General features: G+C 34.8%; 1 protein-coding gene across 9 annotated transcripts in view; it reads left to right on the forward strand.

Annotated features, from left to right (window-relative positions):
- The window catches only part of MAGI2 (membrane associated guanylate kinase, WW and PDZ domain containing 2), a 1,338,650-nt gene that overhangs the window by 867,298 nt on the left and 456,907 nt on the right, over nt 1-14,445 (forward strand). For all 9 annotated transcript variants that reach the window (XM_036863218.1, XM_036863220.1, XM_036863221.1 and 6 more), the window contains exon 6: nt 9,381-9,460. In XM_036863218.1, coding sequence (XP_036719113.1) covers nt 9,381-9,460 — 80 coding nt within the window. The remainder of the gene's footprint in view (nt 1-9,380; nt 9,461-14,445) is intronic.

Consider the following 14,445-nt stretch of genomic DNA (forward strand, 5'->3'; position numbering starts at 1 on the left):
CATAGCACCATTGCAGACCAGAAGTCAAAATATAAACCCTAGATGTGAGGTCATGCATTGGTGTTCAGAACAATTGATGTTTAGAACAGGGAGACTCATGACGTACACATTTTTATTATATAATACAGACGGAGTAAGACATGCGGAAGTAATAAAAGAAAACCAGCAGGGCAAGTTGATGAAAAAGCTGTTTCCTTACAGTGTTTCCAATTGCAATTATAAAAACCTCCTTTTTTAAGATTATAAAGTAAACTTTCCCCTTTTAACTGTGTCAGATTTTGGGATCGTGGAGAAAAAGGACTTCTCATAAGACAGAAGTTGTGTTCATGGTTTATAGTAAATGATGAGGCTCTGTCAGGACTTGGGAGAATCGACCCAAATGACTCTATTAATATTCTAGTCAGTCATCCAGTGTCAGAATCCAAAGATTCATTAGATTTTGTCCCTGCTCTTAAATTTATTGTCAAGTTGGGGAAGAGAGAATAAGAGGAATAGTTAATTAGTAAACAATGATTTTTGAGTTTTGTGATCCTATTCAGAGAAGGATACGCTTAGTGTAGACTTAATAAAAGGAAGCATCCTAGGGAAGGTAAAATAACAAAGACTTGAAAAGTTGGTAACAGGTAGATAGAGCACTCCAGGTATAGGAACTGTCATTGCAAAGACCAGTGAGAAGACTGGTAGTTTTAGGAGCAGAGATGTTGAGCTGAAAAATTAAGACAAAAAAAAAGGAGACAGTTTGATTCGCAGTGAGAATGCTAATGCTGAGGGAGACTCATCCAGAGGTCAGGGAGAGAGAAGAAGCCTGGAGTAAGGGCTGAAGTGAGCGTGTGATGGAAAGGTGATTAATGTAAGAGGCAGTGGCAAATGCCTGCTTAAAGAGGTCATTCACAGAACGGAGGCATCCCCTGGCCCACCCTTCACCAGGACCAGCTTGAGATCTGAGATCTGTCTTGTCTTCCTTCAAAAAGCTTACTTTGACTCTCAAGACTCAGTGTGATAAGCTCAGGTGTCACAGAGCAGGGAGGGATCAGTGTCTTTCTCATATGGTCCCCCATTTTCACACCATCACAACCTGCGCTGCCTCTTCCTTTCTCACTAGCCTGCATTTCACTCTGCTGTACTTTTCTCTCAGTTAAGTTTCTCCTGACTGCTTTCACTCTTTGCTCGGGAATACATCTTTCCTTCCTAACTACATTTGACAAAATCAACATTTCAACCCACTGTCATTAATCTGTGGGTATCTTTGCTGTTGAATTCATAATGAATTCTTATGTAAATTAACTCTATACTATAAAAGTCCCTTGGAAACAATCTGGTAGAGAAGGATGCAGGGACAGGAGAGGGACCCTGATGGGGCATTAGGAGTTTCTTAGGGACTAAGTCATGATATGTCCCAGAATTTCTGACGAAGAAACTTAAAAAACAAATATTATTTGTAACATAAAAGTTTGCAGTCCTGAAGCAAAATCATAGTAAAAAAAGAAAATAAAAAGGGAAAGTAGAGTAAGTTAAGAGGAAGGTGAAACAGACAGAAGAAAAGGTAGAAGAGACAGAAAAATAGAGATTTGTGAGGTAAGGAGAGCTGATGATACCAGTGAAAACTACTCTGGTACGAATATTGCGAGAGTTGCTTAGAGTAATGGAAGTCTCCCCTGGTAGGTATCACGTCCTTATTACACTTTACTGAATCTTGTTTCCAATGGAACAAATATCATGATAAAATATAAAATAAGTGAAATAAAGAAGAAGGACCCTGCAGTTCTGTGTAAAAATTTATATATATATATATATATATATATTTATATATATATATATATTTATATATATTTATATATATTTATGTACTCATTTCTGAGTAGAAGAGGGGAACTCTACCTATGCTGAAGTGTTCATTTATGTATATATTTTTTGAAATACACACACATATATGTATATGTATACATACATACATACATGTATGTATGTGTGTGTGTGTGTGTATATATATATATATATATATATATGTGGTGGGTTTTGAGTTAAGGTAATAAGTAATTTCATTTTTTTGTCTTCCATGCAATAATGTTTTAAAATAATTACTGATTTACTCAATATTGCAAAGTAGTTTATATCTCAGTACTTTACAAGTGCTGCATTTAGAATATGAGAGGAATTTTTGTCATTGTTCTCAATACTGAACACGTGGGCCAACTGTGTTTCCCACACTCTTCAAAACTACTTCCTTTGATGAATAATAAAAGCAGATTCCTTTTATCACTTACAGTGATATTTAATGGGAAAAGGTGAATATCTGAGAAAGTATTTTTAAACAACAGAATTTTAAATGCAGGTGAATGCACTCTTCCAAACATGCTTTAAAGCATTTATAATGTCACATGTTTAAAAATTTTAAAAAGACTTTCAAATACATAACACTATTTAAAACCAGTAGTTTCCTTAACTCATAATATCTTTTTCATTAATATTATCTTTTAAAATAGACAGTATATTAATTATAAATTCAAATTAATAATAATAGTTACCACATATTGAGTGCCTACTTTTTTCAGGCTGTGTTCAGCTTGTTTAACAGTATTAGCTAGTATGTTAAGCATTTACACTTTGCTCATTTAATTCTCACTTTAGGAAGCTGCTGAGGCTTATAGAGGTAAGTAACTTGCCCTTGGTCATATAACCAGGAATTGACAAAGCCAGGATGTTGGATTTCATTTTTTCAGCACATATTTATTGGGCACATACTGTGTGCTAGGAAATATTTTATTGAACCCTAGGAATATAGTGGTCAACAAAACTGACAAGATTCATGTTTTCATGGGACATACTCTGGCTCCAGGGTCCTTGCTCTTAACTAATTTGCCATGGTGCGTACTTTACATGTATTATATCATAACCACCCTATAAAGCATCTGAGGTACTCCCATTTTATAGGTGAGATTCTGAGGCACCCTTGGACAAATTAACATTCCCAAGGTCTTATCGCTTTGTGACCCTGCAAAGCCATTGCCATTATCCCATACTACCTCCAATATATAAACAGGCATTGGCTGAAAAAAAAAAAAAACTTTTATAGTACAAATAGTATTTGTTTTATACGTTTCTCAGCCAGAAATTCATTTTGCAGAGGCTAAATGTTCCATAAAGAAGAGCTGCCACAGGATTAATCTGGATTGACTTGCTTTGGGAATCCCATTAAATTAGTTCTTTGTTTGGGAGTCAGTTTAGTTAATGACATACAAGAGACTGCTATTGCTTTGGCAAAAAACAAAACGGCAACAAGAACCTATTTGTTTACTACCATCTTCCTGAATGGCAGTGAATGCTATGTCATCTTAAATAATAGATTTTTTAAAAGCAAGCTTTTGAAACTGAAAATCACATCTGTGAAAAATGTCATGGCTATACATGGTTTCCCCAATCTTTGTAAAGGCTGAATTTGCTTTTAAATTCTAAATAAGACACACAATCTGTTGCTTCTTGTGTTGCTATATTTCCTTAAGTTTTATGTAAATCGCCAATTACCATTTTCAAAAAATTTAGAACTTTCATTTATTAAAAGAAGACAAAATATTTGAGAAATTTATTGAAAAGAAAAGACGTTATTTTGGTAAAGCCTAATGCTTTCTCATTCTAGGCTCAGCACATACGGATGAGGATGAGTCGTGAAATCTTGTCTTGACTTACTCTCTGTAATTTGTATTACAATAACAGTAGATATATTGAATATTTTTATATGTTTTTTTCTGCACAAGATTCTAGTGCAATCTCCAAACAGAAAATAAGTGTTTTAGACAAAACAGTATGCAACAAATACCCATAATATCCAAAACAATATTTATGATAAAACTGCTTTAAAAATGTTTTCTAAACATATGGAAGACAATATGATGGCAAACTCATATATCCATATGCTTAATGAAATTTTAGGAATATTATTTAGGAAACAGATAACCACTATAGAGATTGACAATAATTTTTTATGTGGATTACCAATGTATAAATAGAAAAGATAGTAGCACAATGCAAGTCTTGAACAAAAAAGCTTCAGCTGCTCGACATCAATTAGATGTATCCAATCATTGCATTTAATAGTTCTTCTTTTTGCAATGATGGTCTAGAGGGAAGACAAAATCTTCCAGAAAACAATGTAAGCATTCTGAGAATTTTATTGACTATAATGTAGAATGGAATCAGTCTATATTCCTCTAAAAACTAATGTTAATTTTTAAAAATACATAAAATACAGTCAATAATCTCTATGCTATTATTGATTCTGAACCTATGTGACCACTGTTGGAACTTTAACATCCACATACATCTTGAATTGCTCAGAGGACTCTAAAACATTTACCTGGGCCTTGTTTACCTTGTTCAAAAGGTTATTATGTTTCATGCCATCAGATATTATTGAGTTCAATCTCTTATTATTCTTCTGAGTTAGTATTTCCCAGGATGAAAACACAGTTTATCAGATAAAGACTGCGATTCAGAATTGGCTTTTTCAGAGAACTTTTTAAATTCAATGTGTTTGTCATTGTTTTAAGTCTGTTACTGTTTTTTAGAGAAAATGGAGCTAAGGAAAGGAGTGTATTTGATAATAAAAGTTTCTTATTCTACTAATCAGATTTCAGTTGATGAAATGTCATCCAGTATTTGTGCAGTAGTGAAAACATTATTTTGATCTTGGTGTCAAGACAAAGGTAGGAAGGAGAGAGGAAAAGGAAACAATGAAAAGAGAAAGGAAAAGAGGATTTGTCTTAAAATTGGGTTTGAATCGAGCCTTATATAGACCTAAGAAACCATTATGGAGTTTGAGCCCCAACTGGACAAACATAGAGTAAATGAAAAGATAGAATGGAGGATAGACTGTGGCATGACCTATATGACAATTTTGTTTTGCTCCTAATAAATACTCCACTCATTTGATAGCATTTTTATTCACCTAATTCTTTATAACCTCTAAGACCTAATATTCATATGTAGATTATATAAATCACCATTTTAAGACTTTATTCTGGAAAAATACTCAAATTTGATTTTAAAGTGATTTGAATATTCAGGTTTGTAAGGAGAAAATGTTTCCAGTGATTATATCATCTCTATGCATGTGCAATTTAATATAATACCTACTAAGTACAAGACATTCAACACAGTCATTTAATCAGTGATTACTATTCTCAAATAGGAGATAAAGGTCTCAGTTTGTAAACCACTGGCTATGGAGGTGGGAAAAAGATCTCTGATTACCCCCCAAGGGAGTGAAATAAAGCACCTCCGTATCAAAAGCAAAGTTTTAAGTTTAGTATGCCTCTGGTTTCAGATCATAAAAAAACTTTGGCCTTGGGAATCAGATATGTCTGTTTAATGCTAGCTCTTTCACTTTCATGCACTAGGTGTGTAACCTTGGACAAATTACCTATCTTCTCTCAACCTTCCTTTCTCTGTCTGTAAAATGGAGTTAAAAATACGAGCCGCAGAGACTCATTAGCATCAAATGAAGTGAGCTGTGAAAGTTCTAGAACAGTCCCTGACAAAGTAGACAATCAGGAAATGTTACAAGATAGTAAGAATAACTTTGCAATGGTGTGGCATAATGTCAGCAGCTTTTCCTGTTGAAGGGAAGCATTTTCTGTATGAGAAGAACGTTTCCTCAAAAGATAAGATATTATTTAATGTGCTGCTTTTGTCAATTTGGCAAAGGTTAAACTTACAAAATATCCAGAAATTTCTAATCATTGCAAGTTAGCCTGTCACGTCATCAAGGCCATTCTGATATGAATTTAAACTAGAATTGGGAAGTTGAATGAAATTTCACTTCTGGTTTGCTCCAGTCCTCCAGCTAGACTCAGTTTAAAATCAGAGAAGACTTTTGGATAGACCACGTTTTAAGGTTTTCATCCGGATTTTTAAATAGGACAGTTATACAACCTGAATAGCCACTGACTAAACTTGATCCCTCACTTTTCATAATCCTCACATTAACGTTATCCATAGAAATACATAGAATAGTATATTATTATGATTCAAAGTTCCTCGAAAACATGTGTTCCATTCCTCAGCTAGAAAAAGTTTCTTTGCAAACGTAGCCTCTGTGTGTGTATGTGTCCCTGTTAAAGAAACTAGTATTGAAATACAAGATAATACAACATTAGCATCTTACCTTCCTGTCATTTGTGCTCCCCACAACTTGGAGAAAAGCAGAAAACTGGTATCCTGCATCTGAATCTACTCTAGCAATGAAAGTGAAAGGAAATCACATCCTCAAACTTGAGGAAGGATAGTATGCAGATTGTGAAAAATCCTTCAACTGTCCCGTTTTACACAGTCTCCTGCCCAATGTTGAATCCTATTTTCAAATGGAATTGTTGAGGTTTAAGAATATATAGTTTAAGGGAAGTGGAAAAGCCACTTGGTCCATTGTCTCCTAAATGCATTAAAAATATCCCCTTTGTAAGGCATCTTGAAGAAGCATGCAAATTACAAGGCTTGTGAGAACCACTGTTGAAAAATACTGTGTGGTATCTTCATGTGATGTTTGCGACAATTGCTGGAGGTAACTACTACCCACTTTCCTTCAGGATCATTTCAGAGGGTCAGCTAAAAATGCTGTTAACGGGGCTTCCCTGGTGGCGCAGTGGTTGAGAATCTGCCTGCCAATGCAGGGGACACGGGTTCAAGCCCTGGTCTGGGAAGATCCCACATGCCACGGAGCAACTGGGCCCGTGAGCCACAACTACTGAGCCTGCGCGTCTGGAGCCTGTGCGCCACAACAAGAGAGGCCGCGATAGTGAGAGGCCCGCGCACCGCGATGAAGAGTGGCCCCCGCCTGCCACAACTAGAGAAAGCCCTCGCACAGAAACGAAGACCCAACACAGCCATAAATAAATAAATAAAAAAAAAAAAAAAAAAAAAATGCTGTTAACTATAAGAGACTCAAGCTGTCAAAATCTTTTAAAGTGACATACCATTAATGCTAGCTCAACCTAAAAAACAATCATCCTGTAATGAAATGCTTTATAGAAACTCAGGAAAGCTAGGAAATTCATGCTTCTCTACTAAATTAGCCAGTATTTGAAACCCATGGTGGTGTGGTATAGAAATGGTAATTTGACTCCCTGCGGTGGCTTAGTAATGGCCCCTTCATACTTATCCATAGGTGTGTGTGTTTTTGTGAATATGTCTTAGAGACCTAGAAATGACTTTCCTCCAAAAAGGGGGGAAGAATTTGGAAGAAGCAGATGTGGGTAAAAAGAAGGGAAGTTTATTTTCCTTAGTCACCTGCCAAATTTGTTGCTAGTATATAAAAACATAGACATCAACACACTCTCATACACACACACACACACACACACACACTTTGAACTGAGGCACGTCTATAAAGAGCATCTTTACAGTGACTTTATTTTTCAAATGGGAGCAGCAAGCACCGAACCCAGTGCAACTATCCTCACAACAGGATAGTCATAACCCCCATTCTGTCCATGGGCATCAAGTCTTTAGTTGAGAGAAAAAGACTAGATGATATTGACATGACTGTAAATGAGGACCAGAATGAGATACTGCAATACTTTACATCCTTCTGATAGTCGATAATGAAGCACTATCACACTATACAAAAGTCACATTGGAGGAAAATAAAAGCTAGCATGCTCTCCTGACAATTTATAATTTCACCAAATTCATAGACTTCATCTCATCAGATTATTAGAGCCCTGCTCAGAGGGATCAATCATTGAGGAGTTCCTAAGTGTGAAGAAAATGATTGGAAAGTATTTTCTCTTTACCCCACATGAAAGTAAGAACTAAAAGGGAATGTTCTTTAAGAGCAGAAACTTCATGACCCAAGGATATTAATGTCTCAGTTCTCAGATCGGAGATGGCTCTACACTTAGGCAGATGTACTATCATCCAAAAAACACTATTTAAAGAGAGCTTTAACACTCTGGAATCATTTGCCCACTGCCCACCTTAACTCCATCCTTCCTCCTTTCTGCCTTGAAATTCCCTTCATTAAGTAGGCACTTAAACTCTAGAAGCTTGCTATGAAATATGCTTCCTGGGAGAATTTTCTGAACTTTGCTTTAAGTGCAGATTGGTTCATCAGATTATTTAGCTAACACTTGTAGCTCTGATATGATAAAATATAGTTAAATTTCACTGAAGAAAGAGCAAATACATGTGAATTGATATTATAATTTTGACTTCCTTACAACTGTGTTCAAAGATCTCTATTATCTGGCTTTAGTTTATATTTCCAACCTTTTTTTCCCACTTTTTCCTTTCACGTTGCATTCTGACTCTTCCCTATATAACCGTCACTTTTCTACACCTGTGACTCTGCTCATTTCTGAAGCCCTCACAGATGTCACATCCTTGATAATTTGTCCATTGATAGATGAGGTAACTTGAGACAGCTATTCACAGTAAAGACTTTAGCTCCAATGTATGGTTTCGAGTAGTTCTCAAGTAACAAATTACAGTGTGCATAAGAATCATCTGGAGTGCTAGCCAAAGATGGAGATTTTGCGGCTCCACCTCAAAGATTCTGATTTGGTAGTTCTATGAGAACTACCAAACTACCAGAATATGCATTGTTAATAAGTCCACCAGGTGATTCCAATGCAGGTAATTCCAGGACCTCTTTTCAAGACACTGCTCTAATAACCTCTCTCCTTTGCTTTTTAAATTTCTGGCAAAAGACTTCCCAGAAAACATTTTTTAAAATGAAACTGTCATGAAAAATTATTAATTCCCAGAATTCCATTCCAGAAATGCTAGAGTACAGACATTTTTATCTATCTTCCTAGCTGGATTGAAAGTATTTAGATGGAAGATAGCTAAATGTGGGCTAATGAAATTGCTATTAATTACTTTTTGAGAAAATGTAGGAATCCCAAGAACATGCTATAATTTGCATCACTTTTGTACTGCCTCTACCAGCTCTGTAGTTAAAGAGTAACAAAACAACCATTTATGAAAGAGCAGGTTTAAGATGAAAATAATTCTTTTGCAAAACTCAGGAAACAGAATCAGAGCCTGCGAACTGTGCTCTTCCAACTGGAGAATCCTGTATTTGTAATAAATTCCTTTTGCTCTGGATGAGTTCTGCATTTTCAATGAGGTTAACTTGGCAACATTCTAGTTGATTTTAATAAAAATAGCTGCTTTGAGGACAGGGAGCTGAGGTTGCCAATTTTACAGCTGCCTTGCACGATTACTCTTACACCTCCTTCAGGGCTACTTAGAACCAGTAAGCAAATTAAGTGTATCGATTGCAATTTTGTTGGTCTAACCCCCTCTTTTTTTTTTTTTTTTTCTTAAGGAATAAACTTGATTCCTTTCAGTATGTGTCTGTTCAGAGTGATCTCTTTTCTTTTCAGCCATAACACAAAGACAACATCATGGCTGGATCCACGACTTGCGAAAAAGGCTAAACCTCCAGAAGAATGCAAAGAAAATGGTAGGTTATTTAAGTTTTTATGGTGTTTCGGCGTTGCACTTTGAGAATGTGTGTTTCTTAAAAGAGGGTCTTGTCTAAAGAAGCCATAATCTGATTGAGATAATTTTAAAGCTGTAATATTGAATGCCCAGATAGGAGAAAGAATTAACTCGGCATTTCAGCAGTGCCATGTGGTTTTCCTTTTTCTCTCTGAGGGGACTGTGCTGGATGTCACAGCTCTGTCATCTCTATGGGTTCTGCTTGACTGCTGGCCTGACTTCCCACCACCTACTAGGGAGTTTTTGTTCGCAATATGTCTCTCTGAGGACTCTGATCTTTTCATTGGAATTAAATATGGTGTATAGAGAAAAGTATTGTGGCACTATAAGTAATATTTTATTTTTGTGTTTTGAGGCATAGCATTCTTCTAGTTATTAAGGAATAGGTGATATAAAGATTTATACATATGGCTTCTTGCCTTTAATCAGACACTTAAATACAACAATTAATTGCATGAATGTGCTGGGTTATCTTTAGTATTTTCCAGTTCCCAATGTAATGACGTTAATTTGCTTAAAAATTGACTGTTTTCATCTATGTGAAGAGTTTTTAAAAATAATTTCGAGGATTAGATGAAAGTAAACCTTGTTTTTAAATTAGTAAATTATATAAATGAAGTCTGTTACTGATGATACTTATAAGTTTTTTTAACATTGAGTTTAATGTTAAAAGAGTACTTATAATTCGTCTAAAATGATAAATAGCGTATACTCCTGATGATTCATTATTTGACCACATTCACAGCCTTTATCTGATCAAATTATTAGAGCCTTGTTCAGAGACATCTATCATTGAAGAGCTCTAAAAGTGAGGAAAGTGATGAGGAGTATTTAAAACTTTTTAAAAAGTTTTTAGAAAGTCAACTTTTTTAAAAGTCTATAATTGTAAAAGTCCTTTTATTTTAATGGTAATTCTGTCTTTCTCAGACAATATCAAGATAATATTGTTCATTCCTATGTTATAAGGTAACTGTTCACAAGCTGGTTATACAACTGAGCTAAATAAAAAAATCAGTTTACCGGTTATATGTATATATTTGAATGCATACATGTCTAACTTTTATCACTACATATAATTTTATATTCATAGCTATGTCTGTATGCCTTCTGTATAAAAGTATAGCTATATGTGTGTGAATCTTTTACAATTATTTTGTGACCTGACTTTTGAGCACAATTAGGTTACATTTCATTGGCACTAATAAGACATATGTTGCAAATTATGATAGGTTATAAATTAAAATGACCTGATCTGCTATATCTGGGAGTTATGATTTACTGATGCCACAGATATAAAACCTTAATATATACTAATTAAAATGATTTCAGTGATTTTGCAGTTCTGTACCTGTTGAACTTCTCAGCTGTCTTGTACATTTGAGTTGTTCTTTTCATTATAAAAGGCTATTAAAGTCAAATTTTAAAATCCTGGGAGAGATGTAGGCTTAACATTTTGTGTAACTGTAACATTTCAATGTTATCAGTTTTTCCCATATCTGTACTCATCTGTCTTCTCAGCACGGTAGATGCCTAAAATATGATACCAGTACCTGTGAATTCATGTGATATTAAAAAATGAGTCCTAGAATACAGTCTTATAGCTCAGAATGATTTATAACTGGTTAATTACTAATTTTCTTTTTTCTACAAAATAAGTAATTCATAGATTTTGTTTCATATGTTACTGGAGTATTTTACAATGTAAACTAACATCTAGTTAGAATGCTATTATTCCAGGCACATATTTTAAGTTTTCTTACCAAGAAAAGTGCTTTTTGGTCATACTGTTACTTCTGTTTTATTTTTCTTTAAATAACATAGATTAAAACTGCTTGTTTGAAATGTTGGATGTTAATGGATTGCTGTTGAGCCTACTAGTTAAGACAGGCTTCTTTATATCTATCACAGGTCAGCTCAGATCAAAAAAGTTAGTAGTTTTCTGAATGCTGCAATATGTATAAAATGTGTATAAAAATTGTAGAGGCTTAAGATGATAATATCTTTCACTAGCAAAGATTTATCCTTCTTCCACCATGGAGATAGAGTGGAGGCTAATTACCTTAATCCAATCAGAGCTGAGCCAACATGAGGTTGGGTTGAGCTTTGGTGAGACCCAGTCTACCTCTGGTTTGCTTTTGTTCTTAGGGTGTTTGCCCACCCAGAGTTTCAACTAACAGCCTATTGTAGGTCAGCAAATATTTTCTATAAAGTGTCAGGTAGTAGATATTTTAGGCTTTGGTCACCCAGTTTCTTTGCAACTACTCATTGTTGTACAAAAGTGACCAAAGTCAATATATAAATAAAGGGTATAGACATATTTCAATAAAGCATTGCTCATAGACACAGAAATTTGAGTTTCATGAATTAAAATATTATTCTTCTTTTGATTTTTTTTCTCAGTCATTTAAAATTATATAAACTGTTCTTAGCTCTTGGACCATACAAACCATAGGGGCAGGCTGGACTCGGTCCGAGGATGAACCCTGGCCTGGTGTATCCATGTGGAGCCTGCCCCTGGGCAGGTCTTGAACACCAGTATTTTTTAAATATTTTTCTTCTCAGTAATGCAAGACTACCAAAAATCTGTGGTGCTTTTCAGGGGTTTTAGCTTGGTTTTTTGCCTCCAGACCTTGCATCTTCTGAATTTGACAGATGTCATCATGGAATGATTGGCATGTGTTAGAGCTTTGTCAGTCCCTCAAGACTCTGAACAGTCTGCTGGTTTCTCTCAACCCCAGTGATGGCCTTCTTCCAGGCCAAGTCTGGATTCTTCCCACAGCCCAGAATCAACAAAAATCATCTACAACATTCTTCCCTTACCTCTCCAGGATTCTTTCCTCTTCAGATTCTTAGACCATTTTAGATCTGTTGTTTCAGCAGTTCTCTGATTCCTTTATATTGTTTATTTGTTATATTTGATCTAGATTTTCTATGTGTTCTCTTAACCTGATCACTTCATCCTACCTGGAAGCAGAAATTTTAGTGCAGTAATTTTTAAATTGTACATTTTAGACTTTACTGGGTTGTATGCTATAAATTCTTTATTATCATTATAATCATACTTAATCCCTCAAGATTGAATTCCATGTTATATATGTGTGCATACTATTATGAATGTACATATGTATGTGTGTGTATGTAGATATGGATCTGTAAATGTATGCTTCTTCAGTTCTGTTTACATAGATGCCTGAAGGTAATTACTTAGTCACCTATGATAAGATGAAGTCAAGTAAAAGAGAGATGGAAGGAAGTATCAACTGATTTAAATTATTCTTGGGTGAGAGAAAAAACTAGCAAATGTCTTCTCATTGGTATCAAGGAGGGAAAAACCACCATGGATGGCTCAGTACAAATACTTATTAAACAACTACTTATTCTGTTGACACCAAAGCAATCATTTTGCTTTTTTGTTTGAAGGATAACACAGCTACTAAACATAAAAACATACTTCCTTCTCTCAAAATATGGTTGAAAATACTGAAGTCATTGAGTTCTGTGCATTTGTCACAGCTCTGTGCATTCTTGGAATTTTAGCACCAGTCTACATGGCAGAAAAAAGTCTCCACCTACTATAAGACTCTAATATTAGGATTTGGGGGAGTTCTGTTTAGCAAGCCAATATAGTCTTTTACAAAATGCAACAGAAATAACAGTAAACTATTAAATAATGTGGATGCAAGATTGGTTGAACTGTATATAAAGCACCAACATATTGTCCCCAGTCCTGAGAATCAGCAGTGTGATGTTTGTCTGAGATATTTCCAATCATAAACATCCCAGTGGTGACACATTCCACATGAATCACTGAATTAGGGTCAATATCAAAAGTGATTCAATCCCGGTAGGACTCTTTATAAAGTTGAAAAGTGACTAAAATCAGTAGGACTACAGTATTGTATTCAGGAGAGGAAATTATGTAGGATTTGTAGTCAGGGAAAACTGTATTCCAAATCCAAATCTGTGGGCTTTTAGGCAGGTACTTAATCTCTGGGAGCCTAGGTTTTCTTACCTGTAAATGGAAATGATATCTATTTCATGCACATTTAGTTTCACAAACAAGAAGGACAGAGTTTGTTGCACCATAGGCTCTAAATAACTGCTTCTTTATTTTCATTCGAGTATGCTCTGAGCCAACAAATTAGTCTCATAGAAGACAACGGGGAAGAAATTCAGAATGGTTGGCCTACATTAAGAGCCTTTAATTTCTCTAGGGTGTCCTGAAGAGGTAGAAAAGAACAAACCCATGTAGGCAAAACTAATCCAGCTAGCTAATTCCAGCCTAATATTAATAGATTGGAGGTTTCCCCCCACCCCCCAATTCTGTTAAACTAGCTCTAAGTTTCACAAAGTTATAATTAGAGCTGTATGAATTGAGTGACTTCATTTCTGTATTCTGTATCTATGAATTGTAAGTGAGTTGTTTCATATTATCACAGGAAAAAAAAAATCACATAATCTTAACCTTTTTTACCTACATGAAAACTGCATTTCAACTTAAATTAACTTAAGCTTTGAACTATTACTTAATCTATCTTAAAAAAAAAAAAAAGTTATGTCCGAAATGCTCATGAACAAAGATAGCATAAGCTTTGTTTCATAATATTTATTAAATGGATTTTTTCCAAGATAAGGAGGTTACCTTTCTAAAATAATAGAAAACGCTAATTAATTTCAGGTCATTTCTTTTTTTTTTTTTTTCAGGTCATTTCTTAAGTGAGTTTTATAGAAATGACAGAAAGATTTGGACATGCATAATTTTATTTTTATTTTCATAGTTCAAATTCTTTTTCTAGACTACATAATTTATTTCCCTTAAGTAGGGACTTTGGCCTACTTTCTCATTAAATTTGTATTGATAATTAGCGCCCCTAATTTCTCAAGATTAAATGATCAAATTAATATATCCCTTGAATATTTGTTTTTCTAATCTGATAAACCTTCTAA

This window comes from Balaenoptera musculus, chromosome 9 (assembly GCF_009873245.2).
Source record: "Balaenoptera musculus isolate JJ_BM4_2016_0621 chromosome 9, mBalMus1.pri.v3, whole genome shotgun sequence".
NCBI lineage: Eukaryota > Metazoa > Chordata > Mammalia > Artiodactyla > Balaenopteridae > Balaenoptera > Balaenoptera musculus.